A 19,500-nucleotide genomic window follows, 5' to 3' on the forward strand; every position below is an offset into this window, starting at 1 on the left:
TCCGTGGCCGTGGAAATAGTCATCGCCGTTTCGGACTCAAGTGGCCTTGGTCGTGAATTCCATCCCTTTTCTTTCCTCAGGAGTTTTGTTTTTTTTTTTTTTAAGCACGATTTGTCATATTTGTGTTTACCATGTCGACTTAGAGTGGGGCATAGTGTACTGATGTCCTTACTGTGGCCTTTTTAAATATGAGGACTCACCCTCGGAAGTCGTGGTCCTGTGGGCCCCACTGTGCAATAATCCCAGGGGACAGAGTTCCCAGCGTCTCCCACCCCGGGCGGGGTGGGGTGGGGGGGCTGCCTCCTTATGTCCCTAGTGGGAGACTTTTGTTTTTATTGAAAAGAATTTTGAGCATGGTAATTCCCAGTTCCAGCTTGCAGTGTGTTTGAAACAGCGATTTATGAGCTTAGTGTTAAATGATTTTGTCTTAAAGTCTGACTCTCTCTGAAAGCTTAACTTGCATCGGAATTGACATCCCTGAGCACAGTCGGAATGGAGGCTCGCGCCTCCGGAGTTTCTGAAATTTCAGTTTGGGGCTAGTTAAAGGCACCCCGCTTCCGCCCTAGGCCCTCTCTCTTTCGGCTCTGATCCTTGTGCCTGTGTTGGGAGACTTGACTGATGTGATGGAAAGTCCCCTGGATTCTTCCTGACCCCCTGGGGTTAGGAAACAGTTGGCAGGAGTTGGACTTGGCTGTTTCCCGAGAGAGCGCCCAGAACAGTGAGCAGGTCAGCCGGATTGTCTTTAACATGCTCTTCTAGACAAGCACACGCGGCAGGCCCTTTTGCCAGCCCCAAGGCAAAGACGGCAGACATGCTAGGAAACCGCTCAGAGGGCTCGGTCAGCCGGCTCTGAGGGCTGTCCATCACGGAGTAGGCGGTGCTGTCTGGTCGGAACAAAATCTAGTGGCCGTGCAGTGCGCCCCTGCATTCGCTTTATGGGCAGTGACTGGGGATTTATTCGAAGCTTATGAATCTTTGGGGGGGGGCTTACCAATAATGAGATGACTCCCAAAAGTCCTTCTGTGTGAAGATGGGCCTCCCGGCTTTCTGTGAGCCGGTGGCACACACCGTTGGAGCCTCGGCCACTGGCGTTTCAGCGTGTAGAAATGAGAATGGGTCACAAGGGGGGAATGTGGACTATCGGCCCGGAAGAGGCTTCCTTGAAGTCATGTCGTGTGTGTGTGTATTTATCTTCAGCAGGAAACAGATCGGGCCTACAGGTGTGCGTGAGTTCTTGTTAGGAGTACTCGGAGTTTAACCCACTTGCCAGATACCGTTGCCCTTTTTCATCTTTTATTTTCCAGTATATAATTGCTTTTTATCTTTAAGATCTTATTTCCTGTCCATCGTTTGTGTGAAAGTCGAATTGTTGACATTGTCAGGGTTTTGCGTCGTGTGTAAATGCAGCAGGTCTGGGACACAAAGGGAATGAAGAAACAGGACGCTAGTTAGCCTTCACTACCAGCTTTTAGTCCAGGTGCAGAAACCAGAGGTTAACTTCTCCAAGAATAAGATGACGTCATGAACTCCTCTGGCTGCCAGCAGTACTGGTAACAGCCATCCTAACCAGTAATGATTGGGCCACCTTCCTGGACAGCTCTCTGGTTAGCATTTACCTCCAAGGGCGGTCTCAGTGTATTCACCAAAGAAAGAAGATTTTTGTGTATATGGACCTCTGCATTTTCCCTTAAGTTGGTTCCTGTGTGCAAGAAAGTGCTGGGTAACCAGACACCGACATCCGGGTTGTAGATTTCACCTGTTGGAGGCCATGGGCATGACCTGCACTTGCACCTGCCGCGGCCTCCAGGCGTCAGCCCGCAGCCTTCACCCCACGGTGTGGGCCTTAGCCGTGAACACAGAGACGACCAGTTGCTTGGCAGAGGGAACTGGGTAGATGGTGAGGGTGCGTTAAAACCAATTTGCTTGCAGCCTACCCCACGTGTTTCTTCCCAAAGCACTTCTCCAGCGAGAAGGTTGCATAAAAATGGACAGATAACATGAGGCTTTGTGTCACTGATTTTATAACCATTTCAAGTGGAATCTGCCTGTTCTTTTCTTAACTTCTATCTCTCATAAAAGCCATAAAAATTGAGTTGGTTTAACCACCAGCTGTCATGTATATATTATAGACGTGTGACTGATGGGTATGCTCCAGTTAGCGCTATGTGGGTTCAAAAGCAAACAGTTTTCGTATCCGCAGGTACAGCCTTCACTTGGGGCCCTAATCTCACTGTGTACATTAAAAAACCAGCTTTGCCGATAACTGGCCGGGAGCATCACAGTGCTTTCCAATTTCCTGTTCTTGCCTGTGTGACACCGCCCTGAGGGTGAACAGGATCATTGCGCGTTACCTGCCCCAGAGTCGTTACTGCTGGTAACACGTCGTATGAGAAACCAGCTGGCTTACGCGTCCTGCCACCAGCTAGCGCAGATACCGAAAAGCCAGGTTTCTGCTTGGACTTCAGGGATTTAGTGCACTCGGGCCGAACTAGAAAGAAACAGGTTCCCTTCTTTGAAAATGAGTATTATGTTAGGAGCTCCACGAGATAAAAAGCTTTTTCTCTGGAAGAATTTAAAATGCCAATTCCTCTTAACGAAGTAAATTCAGAGCATGTCCTTGAGAACTGGGAGTGTAGAATCACGGCTCAACTTCCGTGCCCTGGTGGTCCCTCGGTGGGTGAACTCACTGGGCGTTCCTTGAGTCAGCTGAGTAAATTAGGGGTGGACCTTCCATGGGCTTGGCTTTCTCTTGTGCCTTAGTCTCTCCAAATAGCAGAGGCATCACATTTTGGTGGGAACTGAAAATGGAAATGGGGGGGTGGTGCATGGAGAGCGGCCCCCCTGAAGATCGTGGGCACACATCCGGCGGGCCTGAGGCTCACCTTTATTGTCCACTCAGAATTGTTCGGCACCAAGTCACTTGGTGGAACTAGGGGGAGGGGGTTTTGCGGGGTGGAAGTACAGGTAAATGGAAGATAATCCTCAACATGCACCAGTGACGGTCAACTTTTCCTTACATCAGACCCCCCTCCCGTGCAGGGTGGAGGTAGGGAGTGTGAGGTGTGGGGCTGGATGAGGGTCAGCGTTTATAAGAATTCAGTACTCTAACAAATCTTGCTACAGGACAGCTCCATCAAAAGGACTTTGTTTAAAAAAATATTTTTTGGGGGGGGGAGGGAGAAAGCAAGAGAAACATCCATGTGTGGTTGCCTCTCACATGGCCCCCACTGGAGACCCGGCCTGCAACCCAGGCGTGTGCTCTTGACTGGGAATCAAAGCGGTGACCTATGCTCAATCCACTGAGCTACACCAGCCAGGGCAAAAGGACAATTCTTGAACCCATCATTCAAAATGCCATCATGTAATGTAATGAAGCATACAGGGAGAATTTATTTCTGGCTTTAGTAACTTGGGAGGTTTACAGTGAGCTTTGTGTTGGTGACTGGTAACCTCCACCCTCTGGGGCTCGAAGGTGTGGGATATAGCTGAAGTTTTGGAGCACGGACTTGTGGGATGAAGTCTGTAGGGGAAATGCTTCGAGGGTGTAGGAGTTAGAGCATATTTCTTTTACCTAAAACATCTGAGCAAACTGCAGAAGACCTGGAGTGGAGCTGTGGAACACAAAATCAGAATAATTTTTACAGAACTGTATCTCTTTAAGTAGGTACCATAAGGTTTTCATTAGCTGACGAGGACGGGGCATGCTGGGATGTTTTCCTGGGAAATGCATGTCTGATGGGAAATGAGGCTGATTACCAGGAGTGTGTTTTACACAGCCTTGAGCGAATGCATCTGTGGCTTAAAGAAAAAGGCAGGCCTCCTAATGTCCTGCCAGGGGCGGGCAGGTCGGTTTCTTTCTAAATTCCTTTGGTCTGAGGTTACCCGATGCTGTCCAGACATCTTGTCCCTTCTCCGAAGGCTCCGCGGCTGAGTCGGTGCCACCCGAGACCTTTCCACGGGTAATGATTATATTTCTACTCTCTGTTCTCTCCGTCATTCTTCTGAGATAGTTCTGGTGACAGAGCGACTCGACATGATAATTGCATTTGCTTTTTTTTTTTTTTTTTCACTGTGTACTGACGATGAAAGTTATTTTGCTCATATGAATTCAAAATCCCATCTTCATGGCAAGTTGGGCCAATGGCCTTTGCACTCAAGTAAGGTTTGTTTACTCGAATTATAGCCATATTTGGCAAATCTTAACAAATACAAACTGCTCTTTCCCCCTTTATTTGTTCTTACAGTTGCTCATGTATGTTTTCCTGACTTTTGACGCCTGGAGACTACTGCAGCTTAGAAGAACCGGGCTGGTTGGCGAGATAGGCACGCCAATGGCTCGGCCTCTCCCATAACGCTTTGGTTTTGAGAGTTGGAAAACTCTGAGAACTTAAGGGAACCAAACTCAGGAATCCCAAAGTTAGTTGCATTGTGCCCTTGGTTTAGGGGCTGGACATAGGGCCAGTCTGCAGCTGAGTGAACTAGATGCATTTGGGTTTGAGGTGTTTTTTTTTTGTCACATAATGGAAGTGTAAGTCAGCTCTAAATAATTAAAACACTTTATTTTATTCTTTTTTTTTTAAATAGGAACTTTCTGAAGGAAAGTGATGTGTAAAACATTTGATATTTAAGACAATAAAGTTTTTATCATAAGACGCTTGTTGGACCCATTTCTTTTACGCTGAGATGGCTGATGACCTCTTATCCCTGTCTCTCTCCCCCTGCCCCTTTAAGTAACTTCTACCCAGGCTCTGTGACTTGCCAGGTGCCCAGACCCCAGAAGAAATGGGCACCTGCAAGCCATTGCAGTGACTCTGAAATGAGCACTGCAGGAGGAGAGCTGCCTGCTCATGTGTGACATGTGCGTTTTGTGGCTCCGCGTGGGCAGTTGATCCCCGGGAATGGAAATAACACCGGTGATGGGGCATCGTGGTTCAGACTATTCTCCGGAGCCAGGTTCCTAGGGTTTGAATTCCAGCTTTGCCACTTAGTAGCTGTGTGACTTGGGGTGAGTTGCCCAACCTTTCTATGCCTCTCGGTGTTCTCATCTGTAAAATAGGGGGTTACGGGGACTCAAAGTCCTTAGAACGTCACTGGCACGTAGCGAATGCTCAGTAGATACTAGCTAGCATTCACTGCATCGCCTAAGAGATTTGACAATGCTAAAGGGAATTCCCAGAAGTAGGGCGATGCTTGCAGTCTGCTGTGTGGGAAGGGAGGGCTTTGCCCCAAGCCGTCTGTGAAGGGGCCCTAGGCTGCTAGGGCTCCTCCCTCTTCACCATGTGGCTTCTGAGATTACTCTGCAACTAACATGCCAGGAAGAGAGCATGAGCGTTGTCCGTGGAAGTCTTTATACAATACCAGGCCTGGGAGTGGCGATCATCACCTCTCTACCCATGCTGCACTGGCCGGAACCTAGTTGGGTGGCCGTGTCACCCAACTGCCAGGGAGACGGAGATCTAATCCATTTGTGTGCCCAGGAAGCCGAGTCCAGTCTGGTGGTCAGCCAGCTGTCCTCCTGCTTCGCCTCACAAAGACCACACATGCCTTTCCCCCAAGGAAAGGGCCCCAGAGCCCGTCCAGGCACGCCACTGACCTCAGTCCAGAAGGCCCTGCGATGCCCTGTTTGACTGTGGCTTTCAGGTCTGACTGGCTTTCCATGGCTTGGCAAGCAAGTGGAGATGAGGTGTCTGCTCCTACCCCACACGCACTCAAGTGTCGGCAGGGGCAGAAGGACCGATAGAAGTGACATAGAAGTGCTGAGTGTCACCCGACACTGCTCCCCTGTCCGCAGCCGCCAGTGTCTGAACGGGATTAACCGAGGGCACCAGTCCTTACCCGTGGGTTTTGTTCTTTAAAAAATTAGACCTAGGGTGGCTTGGTTCCTCCTAGGGAGTCCCCAAAGCCAACCTGTTTTCCTAGTTTACCTTGGGTATCTGACATGGAAGTGCCCCAAGCCGGGAATCCCCTACCACCACCACCCCCAGCCCTGTTCCTCCTGCCCCTGTGCTCCTGTCCCCAGAAGTGAATGGCCACTTCGTCCTTCCATTTGCTCACTAAAACCTCGGGTACCTCCGCAATGTGCATCCAGTCTACTCTAAATCTTGTGGACTCCATTTCAAAATCTGATGGTTTCTAGAACCCCAGTCCCAGACACCCACCCCCTCTTGCCTGGGTGGTTGCAGTAGGTGTCCCTGCCCCTGCCCTTGTCCGCCTCTATTACTCTGTTTTCGGCACAACCGCCGGCACGGTTCTGTTAGGTCTTTCCTCTCCCCGAAGCCCTCCCGTGGGACCCCAGAATGCCCCCCAAGGCCGCTGCTCACCTCTCGGCCTTCGCCCTCTGCCCCCCTCCCCGTCACTCGGCTCTCAGACACCCACACTTGACATCACCGCGCTCTCTCCCACCTCGGGCCTTTCTACGTGTTACTCCCTTAGCCTGGAACGCTCTTTCCCCCAGACACCTTTATGGCTCTTTCTCCCTTCCTTCAGGTCTTGACTCAAACATCACCTCAGTAGGTCTTCTCTGGCTACTTTTCCTAAAATGACAGTGACCATTACCTAATACACTCTGGATTCATGTCTGCACCTCGTTTATTGTCTTTCTTCCCCATCAGAACGTCAAGTCTGTGAGGGTAGGGGTTTATGTCTAGGCTTTTCATTGCTATTTCCCCAGTGCCTGGTGCACAGCGGGTTTTGAAGGAATACGTCCATGAGCACAATTACACTGCCTCAGTTTCTCACTTACAAGCCCTAAGGGGTCACACTGTAAGTGGGGTGACAGCAGAACTGGGCCTGAGGCCCAGCCAGGTCACTGAGGGGTCAGTTTGCAAGTTTTAGGGATTCTAGGCCAGGGTGACTGCCGAGTTTCAGTTTCGTGTGGATTTTAAAAGACAGGTGATTCCCTGGCTGGCGTAGCTCAGTGGATTGAGCACACGGGCTGGGAACCAAAGTGTCCCAGGTTCGATTCCCAGCCAGGGTACACACCTGGGTTGCAGGCCAGAACCCCCAGCAACCGCACATTGATGTTTCTCTCTCTCTCTCTATCTCCCTCCCTTCCCTCTCTAAAAATAAATAAATAAATCTTTAAAAAAAAAAAGACAGCTGACATTCTGAGCTTAGTGGGTGGGCAGGGGTCCGTGTGAAGCAGTACACCTACCACACCCACGTGCAGCACGCATCTGGGTGCTGACGAACGGCCCCCTCTGCCGGCGGCTGTGCAGACTCACCATAGTTCTTCGTTATCCTCCTAGAGGGGAAGACCTACGTCAGACAGCAGCCTTGTGTCGACTCTGGTTCTCTCCGTCCTTTTAATTCTGCAGACATCTGAAAAAATTTCCTGCATCTCTGTTCAATTAAAGATTAATCAGGAGGTATTCATCCAATAACCATTGAGTATCGTGCGCCAGATGGCAGGAGCTGGGCAAAGGTGCATATTCCCGTGGACACTACAGCAGTGTCTCTGAAGAATGGCAACGAACAAAATGCTGGGTGGTGATACTTTCTGTGATGAAAATTCAGTAGATTGGGCCCTGGCCAGGTAGCTCAGTTGGTTAGGGCAGCATCTTAATACCCCGAGGTTGCAGGTTCAATCCCCAGTCAGGGTACACACAAGAATCGACCAATGAACGCATAAATGAGTGGAACGACAAAGTGACTCTCTCCCTCTTCTTCTCTGTAAAATCAATACATAAAAAATATTTTAAAAATTCAGTAGACGACTGGCATGCTGGAAGAGACTAGAGGCTCCTTACTGTTGGGTAATCCATGAGAAAGTTCTTCTGAGAAGCTAACCTTGGAGATTTGACTGACAAGGCTTCTGCCAGGCAAGGATTTGGGATGTATGTTAGGCTAGGCTGAGGGAACAAAAAGGCCAAATGTTAGTAATCTATTACAAGAAAAGTTTGTATCTTGCCTGTGTGACCACCCAAGACAAGTGTTCCTGACTGACGGACAGCTCTCCCCCACACCGCACGGTGATTCCGGGAACCAGGATCGTCTTCCACCTGGGGGGCCTGACGTCCGCTTTCGCGTCATCCTACCTGGTGGGAGAAGAAACCGCACGGAGAAGCCCAGCCTGGAAGTGGACCGCTTTACTTCTGTTCTTGTTGCCCTGGAGAGAACTTGATAGTAGAGTCCTGCCTGCCGCTAAGGAGGCTGGGAAATGTAGTGCAGCGCTGCCTGGCTGCACTGCGACCCCTGTGGACAGAGATGTTTTGGGCAAAGGGCTGGAGGCCTCTGCCACGCTGGGAAGAGCATCCTCAGGTGCGTGCCCACTGGCATGCGTGAGAAACAGAAGGCTGGTGGGGACTGGCACACACCAGCCGAGAGATGAGGACAGGAGGCAGGGAGAGAGGCTGGAGCCGATCAGTTACGGCCTCAGCGGCCAGAGGAAAAAGGATGGGTGTCGTTCCAGAAGCTGTGACAGGCAGCCGTTGGAGGCTTTTAAGCTGGGAGGTTGAAGACTATCCCAATTTTCACCAGCCTGTCTTGCTGGCTGGACGGCATTGAGGGAGGAACTGGATCTTCAACATTTGAAAATAAAACCCCTTGGATTAAAGCTGCCTCGTTTCCGTTTCCCCGGCCCTAAAGTTGTGGAGTGCACTTGTCGCACTCGGTTGGTGCCCGAGTGAAGGCACGGGAACCGGAGCGGCACTGCTGTGCACAGCCAGCCCCTCCGTCTCCCTCTCTCGGGCGGGCACCGGCTTCACCAGCCCGATGGCCAAGGAAGCACTTATTCCCTCCTCTGGACACACAAGCATACTTGCCTTGAGTTGGGGGCAAAGGGAGGAAGAAGGAGGAGGACGAGGACAGGGAGGAGGAGGAGGGGAAGAGGAACAATAACGACAACATCATTTTTCCTGCGTCGCTGATTTGGAAACTAAGACAGCGATTCGCTCGGGGCCCTGGCATGAGTCAGTGGAGGCTTTTGATTCCTGATGCCTCAGAGTCTCGTGCCCTTTGCATGTGATCAGCAGCGTCTTGTGCAACAAGTGAACGGGCTTCGATTTTGGGTTTAAATGACTGCCAACAACAGGGTTGATAGGCATCCCCGGTTGGGGGTGGTTTCTTTCTTCTTTTTTTCTTTCCTTTTTTTTTTTTTTCTGAGTTGCCTCATTTTTGACGGGCAAGAATGGATTCCACATGTGAGCTCTGGGCACAGGACCATTACTTGCAGGTAAACACCCCAACTCGGGCCCCTCCCCATTCCTGCAAAAAGTCTTGCGAGGCTAAAATGTGCCTCTCTTCTCCGCACCCCGCCTCTCCCCACCCCACTCACATACACACGCAGACGTCAGGAGTTTGGTAGGCTGTGAGACCGGATGTTCCTCCTCCGTGCTGTAACAGGTTGGATGCGACCGAGCCCAACATGCGAAGATGGAAACAGGATGGCAGAGATGCCACCACCTTCTCACCTCACAGGGACACAGCCCAGTGATAAAAATGCCTGTGGAAGCCCTGGCTGGCGTAGCTCAGTGGATTGAGCGTGGGCTGGGAACCAAAGTGTCACAGGTTCGATTCCCAGCCAGGGCACATGCCTGGGTTGCAGGCCATAACCCCCAGCAACCGCACATTGATGTTTCTCTCTCTCTCTCTCTATCTCGCTCCCTTCCCTCTCTAAAATGAATAAATAAAATCTTTAAAAAAAAATGCCTGAAGAAGCTGTCGTGTGCCTGACCTATGCTCGGGAGGCTGCTGCCCAGCAGAAGAGGCGGCCCAGAAGCTGGCTTGCTACGTGACAGCAGTAGAAGAACCTCGAAGCCAGTTGGTTCCACTTCGGGTTGAGTGGATCCTCAAGAGCCAGGGCTGCTCCCAACAGGTTGGGGCCCGCAGGCACCCCGACATGGGTGGAGTAGGAAGGCGGTGCACCCAGGCGATGAGACTAGTCACTCAAGCCAGCCTTCCTCCTACTCACCACAAACACCTTCAGACAAACCGAGTGTTTCTTTCCTCATCCAGAGTCACCTGTCCTGGACGCTCAGCCTTTTCTCTCTCCACCAGTCCCGTGGCTCTAGCCTCCAGCCCTGCCTGTCCTTCCGCCCCTGCCGGCTCCACCGAAGCTCTCTCTTCCTAATCTCAGCACTGATGAGAAAATGCCCTGCATTTAGAGACTTTGCTTCTTTCCTTAAAGGGTTAGGCCAGAGGGGTCCAGTCCTAGAATAAGATGAAGAAATGGAAAGGGATCCTTAGCTCAGAAAAAGATACCAGTGCTTTTTGGGCTCTGCCACCTGCCATATGATTTCAGGCAAATCGCCCCCATCCCCGGGTTCCGTCTGTGCGGGCATGAGTGAGGGTACAGGAGGCAGACGCAGAGCACCGAGTTCCGTGCGTGCCGCAGGTCGGTGCTCAGCACACCATCGTCATCATCCTCCCCGAGAACAATGCTTGCCCTGGATCCCGAGGTGGGGCTAGAATGCAGCAACCCCAGTTTCTCAAGCAGTTGTTCTCATTCCTTTTCCTGACACATGCTTTTGCCCCCTAGTCCGTCCCAGAAAAGCAAAACAATGCCCTGGCCAGTGTGGCTCCATTGACTGGAATGCCCCGCCGTAGGCGGAAAGGTCACTGGTTTGATTCCCGGTCAGGGCACATGCCCAGGTTGAGAGTTCGGTCCCCAGGTGGGGCGTGGAAGAGAAGCAACCGATGGATGTTTTGCTAGCACAGCGATGTTTGGCTCCCTCCTCCCTCCCTTCCCCCCGTCTCTAGAGTCAGCGAGCAGGTCCTTGGGGGAGGATTAAAACAAAACACCACAAAACAAGGGCCATCATCTTGGGTCTCCCCTGGGGAGATGCAGGGATGCAGGGGGATCTTCGGGGGTGGGGGTGTGGGGTGAGGTCCGTCCAGGATCAGCTGCGGAGTCGGTGTGTCCCGGAGGTGGGGGTGACTGGGTCTGGGAGGCTGAGCGCTGGTCCCCTGGGCAGAGAAGAGGGAGCCCTGGGCAGCCGAGGCTGGGAATCCAGGTCCCTGAAGAATGAGAAGGGGAATGCTCATTCTGCAACATGTACATATATTGAATCTTGTTGTAGACCTGGAACTAATGTCAATGATATCTTAGTTTTTGCAAGTGACAACTAAAGTATATGTTGATCTTTAACAAAAGAATAAAAAGGAGAGACGAAAGGACATATCAGGAAGACATTAATTTGGGCCCAGAGGAGTCGAGGGGGCCAGGCTGGGGGCTGAGAACTCAGCGCAGACAGCGAACTCGGGGAGGGGGGGGGCGGGGAGGGGGGGGGCCTGGGGGGGCGGGCCGGCCGCAGGGCCCAGCGCAGGGGCAGGAATGGGCCGGGGCTGCGGGTGGAGCGCAGAGCGGGTGTTGGGGAAGCAGGAGGGACGGGACAAGGACCTGACAGTGGGGGCCGCAGGGGGAGTGTGCGGAGGGCAGGGCCCGGGCCAGTGAGGGCCAGAGGGCGCGGGTGGGGGCAGGTCCAGGTGGGGGTGCTGGGGTGTCCAGGCCGCTCACAGCCAGGGGGCCGGAGCCTGTTCACTAAGGGGAGCCGGGCATGGCAGGGGCTTTGCACTAAGGGGAGGGAGTTGGTGGGGTCTCCAGGCTGAGGGCAGCAATGTGCGGGTCCCCTGGGTACCCGGCCGAAAGGAGCTTGGGGTAGCTGAGGGCTGGGGCCTGTGGGGACCCTGGGGTCTGTGGGCTGAGGGAAGTCTCGGAGACCCCGGGATTGTGGGCTGATAAGTCTCGGGGTCCCCGGGGGCTGTGGACTGAGGGTGTCTCGGGGTCCCTGGGGTCTGTGGCTGATGAGAGTCTCGGGGACCCCGGGGTCCGTGGGTTGAGAGGGATCTTGGGGACCCCAGGTTTGTGGGCTGAGTCTTGGGGTCCTCCGGGTCTGTGGGCTGGTAAGAGTCTCGGAGTCCCCCGAGTCCGTGGGCTGGGGGGATCTCGGAGTCCCCGGGGTCCATGCGCTGAGGGTGTCTCGGGGTCCCCGGGTCCGTGGGCTGAGGGGGCGGGCCTTGGGTCCCGGGGTCCCGGGGCGTGAGCGCCCCAGCCGCCGCCGGCCGAGGCGCCGCCCCGCCTGACATCAGTTCCGCCGCCGCCCCGCCGCCGCCGCGCACAGCCGCGGCCTCCATCCCCGCCGGGCCGGGCGGAGCGAGGGGCCGGGCGAGGCGAGGGCCGGGCGGCGGGCGCCGGGCCCCGCGGCCGGCACGACGGAGCCCCCGCACGGCCGGCCGCAGCGGTTGGCGGCGGCCCCGGGCCCCCGGCGCGGGAAGCGGCGGCGGCGGGGCGGCGGCGGCGGCGGCGACATGGAGCCGCGGGAGGTGAAGGACCGGATCCTGGAGAACATCTCGCTGTCGGTGAAGAAGGTGAGCACGGCCTGCTCGGCCCGCCCGGCCCGACCCCTCCCAGCGCCCCCCCTGTCCCCTGTCCCTGGGACTCGAGGACGCCGCCCTTCCCCGCCGCAACCCCGGAGTGGAGGAGCGTCGGGCGGGCGGAGGGGAAGCGGGGCCGCTCACGTGAGCGCCGCGGCCTCGGAGCTATTTTTAAAGAACAAAGTTGAGGTCAGCGTCCCCAGCCAGGCCCCGGGGCCCTGCGCCCCTTACAGGGGCCGAGACCCGCCGGCGCCCCGGCTCCAGCAGCAGGAAAGCCCCGGGAGGCCCCCCGCCCGCCGCGCATCCCTCGGCGGCATCCCTGCATCCTCGGCCTCCTCCTCCGGGCTGGCCCCTCCGAGGGGGGGTCCGAGGCGGGGAGGGCCAAGAGCGGCTAGCAGCCGCTTCCAGTTTGCCTAGGCCAGGTGACAGTTCGGGGCCTCCGGGCCTGACCGGCGTGCTCGAGGGTGGCCGTTTTGAAGGGGCTTTCCAGAGCGTGGACCGAGAACCTGAAGCCCCTGGGGGTTGCATTTGGGGTGGTGGCCCCCAGCACTTAGTGGCCCCGCACGCCCCTTGCTCAGCGGGGCTCCCCGATTCCAGGCAGAAAAAATATTACCTGTTACGGGGTAGGTGACTGTGTGGGTGACAAAGTCAGCTTACCTGAAAAAGGGTTGGGTTCTAGAAGGTGAAGTTCATTTATACTTGAAACAAAACCAGAACTGTCAATCATTTCAGGATGTTGATGGATTTTTGCCCCCTAATTTGAATTCTTCGATCACCCAGTAACTGGGGAGTTGGGGATGGGTCAGGGGTGGGGAGGGAGACCCATCAGATAATTTGCTCACTTCCACAAACCAAAGTGAAGAAAATTAATTAAATCAACCATTTGTGTTTAAGTAACTTCTGCTCACTTAAATCCCTCAAAGGTAACCTAGGCCGGCAGTTCTGCCTTTTGTTGAGACCGATGTTGCTTAAAAAGTTAGATTCAAAATGGTTTTACGAAGACCCTCCTCTAAAAGCACGACTAAAAGTAACATTAAAGACATCCACCAAAAGTTTTGTTTACTTAGTTTTCCAGAACGTTGCTAATGTAATTGGGGTGTAGGTTTTGTGCTTTTTGGGGTTTGCTTACTCAAGGACCGCAGGCAGAAGGAGCAAATGCCTTGTTCAAAGGCAATAGGTCTTGTAATGGAAGAGAAGGAGTCTAATCTGACGTGAATCTTCCAATCCGGGCTGTCCTGGCCTCAGGTGGCCAGGGGCGTTGTCTTGGGTGTTCCAACACGTGAGTGGGGACAGCCCGGGGCAGAAGGACGGGAGACGGGGCCACTGTCATCCGTGTTGGCACAGATCTGTCGAAGGCGGAGACACACTCTGTAAATCAGAGGAGTGAATCGGGAAGGAGTTGTTTGTCAAAGTTCTTATAATTGTACGGGTTGGGACAAGCTCATTTTATTGAGCCGTAATGCCTACCAGAAGATAGAAGTCGCTCCCTAGAAGCCGGAAACCCACCCCTGGGTGTCTCGCCAGGGAAGGCCCGACTGGCATCGTGGTTAAGAACACAGCTTCTGGGGTCGGGCTGCTTCCGTTGGATACCTGCCCTGCCAGTCAATGACCCTGTGACCTCGGGTAGATTCCTCAGCCTCTCCATGCCTCCGTTTTCCCATCCGTAAAGCAGGGATGAAGTCAGCAGCATTGTCGTGAAGGGTTCAGGGGAGTATGTATGGAGAGCGCTCGGCATCGTGCTTGACCCAGGCTTGAGTTTGTTCTGGCTGCTGGAGCAAACTGGGTGGCTGATCAACACCATACATTTATTTGTCACAGTTCCCCTCCCCCAGGTGGCAGGCCTGTTTCTCCTGTGTCCTCATGTGGGGGAAGGGATGTGGGAACTCTCCGGGGGGGGGGGGGATTCTTCTACAAGGGCTGCACCCTCGTGACCTAAGCACCTCCCGAAGGCCCCAGTTCCGAACACCGTCACACTGGGTGGGGGTCAGGGTGTCGGCACGGGAATCCGGGGGCACAGGTGTTCGGGCTGCAGCATAAGGGGCAGTTATGTCTGTTTGTCGTAGAGCCGGTTCCTCACTTGTGCAAGACCCGGGGATGGCCGAGTGCCGCCCCACCTGAAGGCTGTTACACAACACCAATTGGACCAAGCACCGCCTTCCGTTGTGTGCTGGGTCTCAGCGGACTGTTTTGTGATTCTTGCCCCACGAGGTGCTTTTGGTTTCCTGAACTAGACAGAGCGTCTGCTTGTCACAGGGATCAGTGAGTTGGGTACAGCAGTCCGAGCTGAGGGCGGCCGTCTTGGGGTCAGTCTGTCCTGGAATGCCAGTGTCACTTAAATGTGTCCAGTACCAGGAGAGTGGCTTCCTACCACTAGTCTAATGTTCTTACCAATCCTTGTTGCGTGAGGAACCTGAGGTGTGGATTTCTGCGAGAAAATAAAAACCACCCGCTGTGGATTACTGTGCCTGGAGAGGGAGTCGTTCAGAACAGGTTGTTGAAGCAGAAGACCCCTACACTCCTGTCCGGCTGGGTGAGTCCTCCCAAAGTGAGCTCACACATCCAGCACTGGGGGCAAGAACCAGGACGTGACCATCGTCCCAGCAGCCCTGCCCGCGCCGCTCCCCTCCCAGACACCACACCCCCAAGTGTAACCCCTGTCCCCACCCCCGTCCCCAAGCACTGTTGTCAAGTTCAGCTGTTTTCACACCTAGATTCTGTGAGGATGAACGTGTGCTGTGTAACACCAGGGGGTGGACCCTGTGTTCTGATACGAAGGCAGGCTTCCCCGGGCGTCAGAGAGAGAGACGAGTGACAATGACCACAGTGGGAGCGAGGTCCGTGTGTCCCGGAAAGGGCGCGGCGCTCCCCGGGGCAGCCATACAGCGGCACAGTGGACACAGACGCAGGTTCGGGGGGCCACAGCCAGGCCCTGGGTTTGGACTGTGTTGACCCCGGCCAATTACTGGACCTGCGGTAGCCTCAGCAGCCGGAACTTACTCATGGGGTTGTAATGAGGATGCAGTCACGGGTGATGATACGCTTCAGGCGTCCGGCACAAACCCAGCGCGTGGCGAGGCCTGGGTAAACTGCCGGCCGCCTCCGTCTCCCGCGAGTGTCTGTGGGAGCTCTGCCGGCTGCTCTGGCGCAGGGTCCGGTCGGCCTTACACGGCACTTTCCTCTTTCTTCGGGCCCAGGGGTTCGAAACCTCTTGGAAGAGGCCAGGTGGTCAGCACTTGCAGCCCCTGCACTGTCTTTGTCTCAGCACTCAGCTCTGCCCTTGGAGCTAAAAGCAGCCACGGACAGCCCGTACGTGTCTGCATGTGGCCTCGTTCCAGTAAACCTGTTTACAAGTTCCCAGGCAGCAGGCCGGACTCGGCAGGCCGTGCTCTGTACACGGTACACGTGTGTGCACACAGGAAAGTCCTCGCCAGGGCGGGCTGGGGACCACTTCCAGAGACGCCGGTGTGAGCGGCTCAGCTCACCAGAGCTCCGTTGAAACTGTCCTCGCCCATCTGGTCAGGCTCGTGGAGTGAATACGGACACTTGTCAACCCCGTCGTACGTCCGTGTGTTGAGGCTTTCAAAAATTCATACTGATCACCTTCCGTCTGTCCCTGCTGCCCTGGGCCCTAGGAGGGTCGTAGCGAGCAGGGCAGGCACGGTCCCTGGCCTGTGGAGTGGGTGTTCCGGGAGGGGGAGACGGGTGATGAATTAGTGCCCGAGCCAATGCAAAGACAGTTGCCGATGTGACAGGTGTTACGCAGGCATCAGGCAGGAGAATGTGGTTTGTGATGGGCAGGGGCGTTTGCTGCGGGTGAGGGGTCAGGGAAGACTTGCCTAGGGAGGGGACATGGCATTCACAGCAAGGGACACTGACTGGGACAAGAGAATGAGACACTGTCCTGAGAAGATGAGTGGCTGTTTAAAAGAGCACACAAATGGCTCGGAAGCATGTAAAAGAAAAAGTTAGCAATCCCTGTTCTCCATCTCCTCAGCCCCAAGTCCACTCCCTTTGAACAGGGTGACTGCATGAATTTTGATAAAGTAACTGCCCTTCAGGGGGCGTTGCTGGGCTGTGACCACCCTCCCTGGCCTGGGTCTCCCCCCCTCCTCAGTTGGACCGCCCCACCAGTTTAGGCTGTGAGCGAGCTTCTGTTGCTGGCCGGGCACACCCTGAGTGGGGTAGGGGGTCCCCCGGTCGGGGTCGGCTGGCGAATGAGCAGCTGTCCAGCTTAGCCTGTCGGAGCAGCTGTGAGGGGTGGGCTGCTCCCGGCCCCATGTTTCCGCTCCTTCAGAGCTGATATCTGCCAGAACGTTAAAAATTAGCTAGGGCAGCCCTGGTTGGTGTGGCTCAGTGGATTGAGCACTTGGCCTGTGAACCAAAGTTTCACTGGTTTGATTCCCAGTCAGGGCACATGCCTGGGTTGCAGGTCAGGTCCCCAGTAGGGGGCGCATGAGAGGCAACCACACATTGATGGTTCTCTCTCTTTCTCCCTCCTTTCCCCTCTGTCTAAAAATAAATAAATAAACAAATAAACACAAATAAATAAATAATCTTTAAAAAATTAGCTAGGGCAGCCCCGACTAGGTGTGGCTCCCTGGGTTGGGCATTGTCCCACCAACAGAAAGATCGCTGGTTCAGGTCTTTGTCAGGGCGCATGCCAGGTGCATGCGGGAGGCCACCGATCCATGTTTCTCTCAAACATCAATGCTTCACTCTCTGTTTCTCACTCGTTACGCCTCTCTCTAACAGTAAATACATGCAATGTTAAAAAAATAAATAAATGCAAATGAGGGCAGCTCATTTCTGGAGAGGGGCTGGTGGTTAGGTGTGCGTGGGGCTTACATTGACCATTTGCTTTCAGTCAATAGTTTTCTTCTCTCTGGTTTCGTGGAAAAACCCAGTTCTGAAAACCCCTCAGGAGTCCCCTGGGCGAAGCTCTAAATAAAATAACATCTACATACCCATTTTACAGCCCGAAGGCTGAGAGGGTCAGGGCTGCGTCTCCCCCCTTCCCCTCCGGCCCCCGCTTCCTCTTCCCTGCCTGTGCGTGAAGGTGGGCAGTCGCGGTTCCTGGGCGCCCCCCCCCCCCCCGTCCCCCTCCCCGAGGAGAGGCTGTCTGGTGAGCGATGTGGCAGATCGGAGGGCCCCCAGCCAAGCAGCCTGGCCGCGTGTGCCCGACCCCAAGCGACCCCACCCAGGCCCAGCGTTAGATGCCAGTGGAGAAGTGTGAACTGCCCTGCCCGTTCCATTTTAAGACACGGTTCTCCTTTTACAAGACGCTTCTCTAACCTTAGGTTTCCGTGCGAAGCCTTTCCATCCCACCGCCCAACAGCCTGGGCCGCCTTCTCCGTGGGGGGCTCTCGCAGGAGGCCCCCTCCGAGGGGCGGGCCCTGCTGGGTGATGGGCGGCCGGGCGGAAACTCGCCCACACCTGGGGTTAGACACACAGGTTGCCGTCTGGGGGCAGCAGGCCCCCTGTCCATCGGGGTGGGCTTCCGTGGTCTCCCTGTAGTCACAGGACCACTCGGAGTTTCAGGTGGAGCGGTGGCGAGTCCTGTAGCCCCGCCGGCCCCCCGAAAACTTGTCCAGCTGGGGCCCATGGTGAAAAGAAATCCCCAGCAAAGTTGAACGTCTGCAGCTGGCGGACAAAAACGTTAGGTCTGGAAACGAACGTTGAGTGAGGGGTGGAGTGGCAAAGTGCTGTGTTTGTTTGTTTTTAAGATTTTATTTATTTATTTTTAGAGAGGGAAGGGGGGAGGGGAGAGAGAGAGAAATGTCAATGTGCGGTTGCTGGGAGCCATGGCCTGCAACCTAGGCAGGTGCCCTGACTGGGAATCGAACCTGCGATGCCTGGTTCACAGCCCACGCTCAATCCACTGAGCTATGCCAGCCAGACGCACAAAGTGCGTTTTTACGTGGGAAGAAAGGAGCTGGTGCGGGGAGTGTGAGCGTCGCGGGAAGGAGGAGGAGGTTGGCACTTGTGGGTGCTGTGGGGCTGCTGGCGGGTCGGTCATTCTTCCCCCTCGAGTCTCCGGTGCCCGTCTCGGCCATCCGGATTTACTGCCGCGGCAATAGCACGGAACCCCCCCACCCCGAGCGGGTGGTGCCCTCGTGTCTGAGGAAGGCAGCAGGACTTTTCTCCCTTTAGGGTGAAAACCTCCCCCGGCGGCCTCCGTGCTGCTGAAGCAGGCTTCTCACTTGGGACCTGGAGCCCCAGGCGTGATGCGAAGTGAGCAAGTGAGTGCCTCTGGGCCCAGAGCCCGCTCCTCCTTGGTTTGAGCGAGCTTTCCTGGTGGGCCCCATCCCCCCCTTCTCCTCTGCACTGCAGCTTGCTTAAGGCGGGGATGCCCTAGAATGTCCTGGGACATCCCAGAACTGTTTGAGGAGGAGAGTAAGGACTGTTCCTGGGAGAGTTCGTCTGGCTGGAGCCCGAAGGTCAGGTCCCTGGTCTGTCAGTCATTGTGAGCACCTGGGGTCCTCGGAGCGTCCGTTCCATCTTGCTAGCCAAGCGCCGTCCCTGCCATGTAGACGTTCTCCCCCCGTTCTGTGTGCTTGTAGATCGCCTCGTTTTCCCTTTGCTTACAAGTGTTTATAGCATTATAAAAATATATGAGGAAGAAGGTATAAGTTTCCTTTAATCTCCCTTTCCTCCTGGGTGACCTTACTTAAGAGTTAGAGCTAAGAGAGTCTAAGAAACCCAGTGACATTTGAGAGTCAGAAAAGGACTGTTGTAGAATTGAAATCTACAGAAATCTCAAAACCTCATTTCTGTAAGCAGTGAACCTGTGTTGACACTCTCACCCTAGGTTCCTAATTTTTGGTATCAGACTACCGAGGCTCGAGATGTCCACACACACCGAGAGGAGAGGGAGTAGTAAAACGAGAAGAATCCTCGCATTGAACTTACCGTTTCACACCTGCTGTTCACACACAGTTCCTCCATCGGGCTCGCCACAAACCGACAGGGCGGGTGTCTGATGCAGGAGGGAAACGAGCTTTACTGGCAGCTCTGGTGGAAGATACGCAAGGGGGAAGTAACTCACCCGAGGCTGTAGCCTTCCTACGGGGCAGAGTTGGGTTTGAACCGTGTTTCTGGCTCCTGCTCTTTTTATTTTTCTTATCCTTTTCCGTAGTGTCTGCCTTGAAACTATTACAAGATAATCCATCCCCGTGGGCCCATTATGTG

At 54.7% G+C, this 19,500-nt stretch overlaps 1 protein-coding gene across 2 annotated transcripts in view; it reads left to right on the forward strand.

Moving 5' to 3' along the window:
* Positions 1-12,097: 12,097 nt before the first annotated feature.
* PLEKHM2 (pleckstrin homology and RUN domain containing M2) overlaps positions 12,098-19,500 on the forward strand; it is a 35,889-nt gene continuing 28,486 nt past the window's right edge. The window contains exon 1 of one of the 2 annotated variants that reach the window (XR_004903078.1): positions 12,098-12,306. Coding sequence is in view for 1 of the 2 variants with exons in the window: in XM_028513649.2 (XP_028369450.1) it covers positions 12,247-12,306 (60 nt within the window). In the remaining variant the exon portion in view is untranslated. The remainder of the gene's footprint in view (positions 12,307-19,500) is intronic. The other variant, XM_028513649.2, reaches the window with a different exon arrangement.

The sequence above is a fragment of the Phyllostomus discolor genome, chromosome 5, assembly GCF_004126475.2.
Source record: "Phyllostomus discolor isolate MPI-MPIP mPhyDis1 chromosome 5, mPhyDis1.pri.v3, whole genome shotgun sequence".
NCBI lineage: Eukaryota > Metazoa > Chordata > Mammalia > Chiroptera > Phyllostomidae > Phyllostomus > Phyllostomus discolor.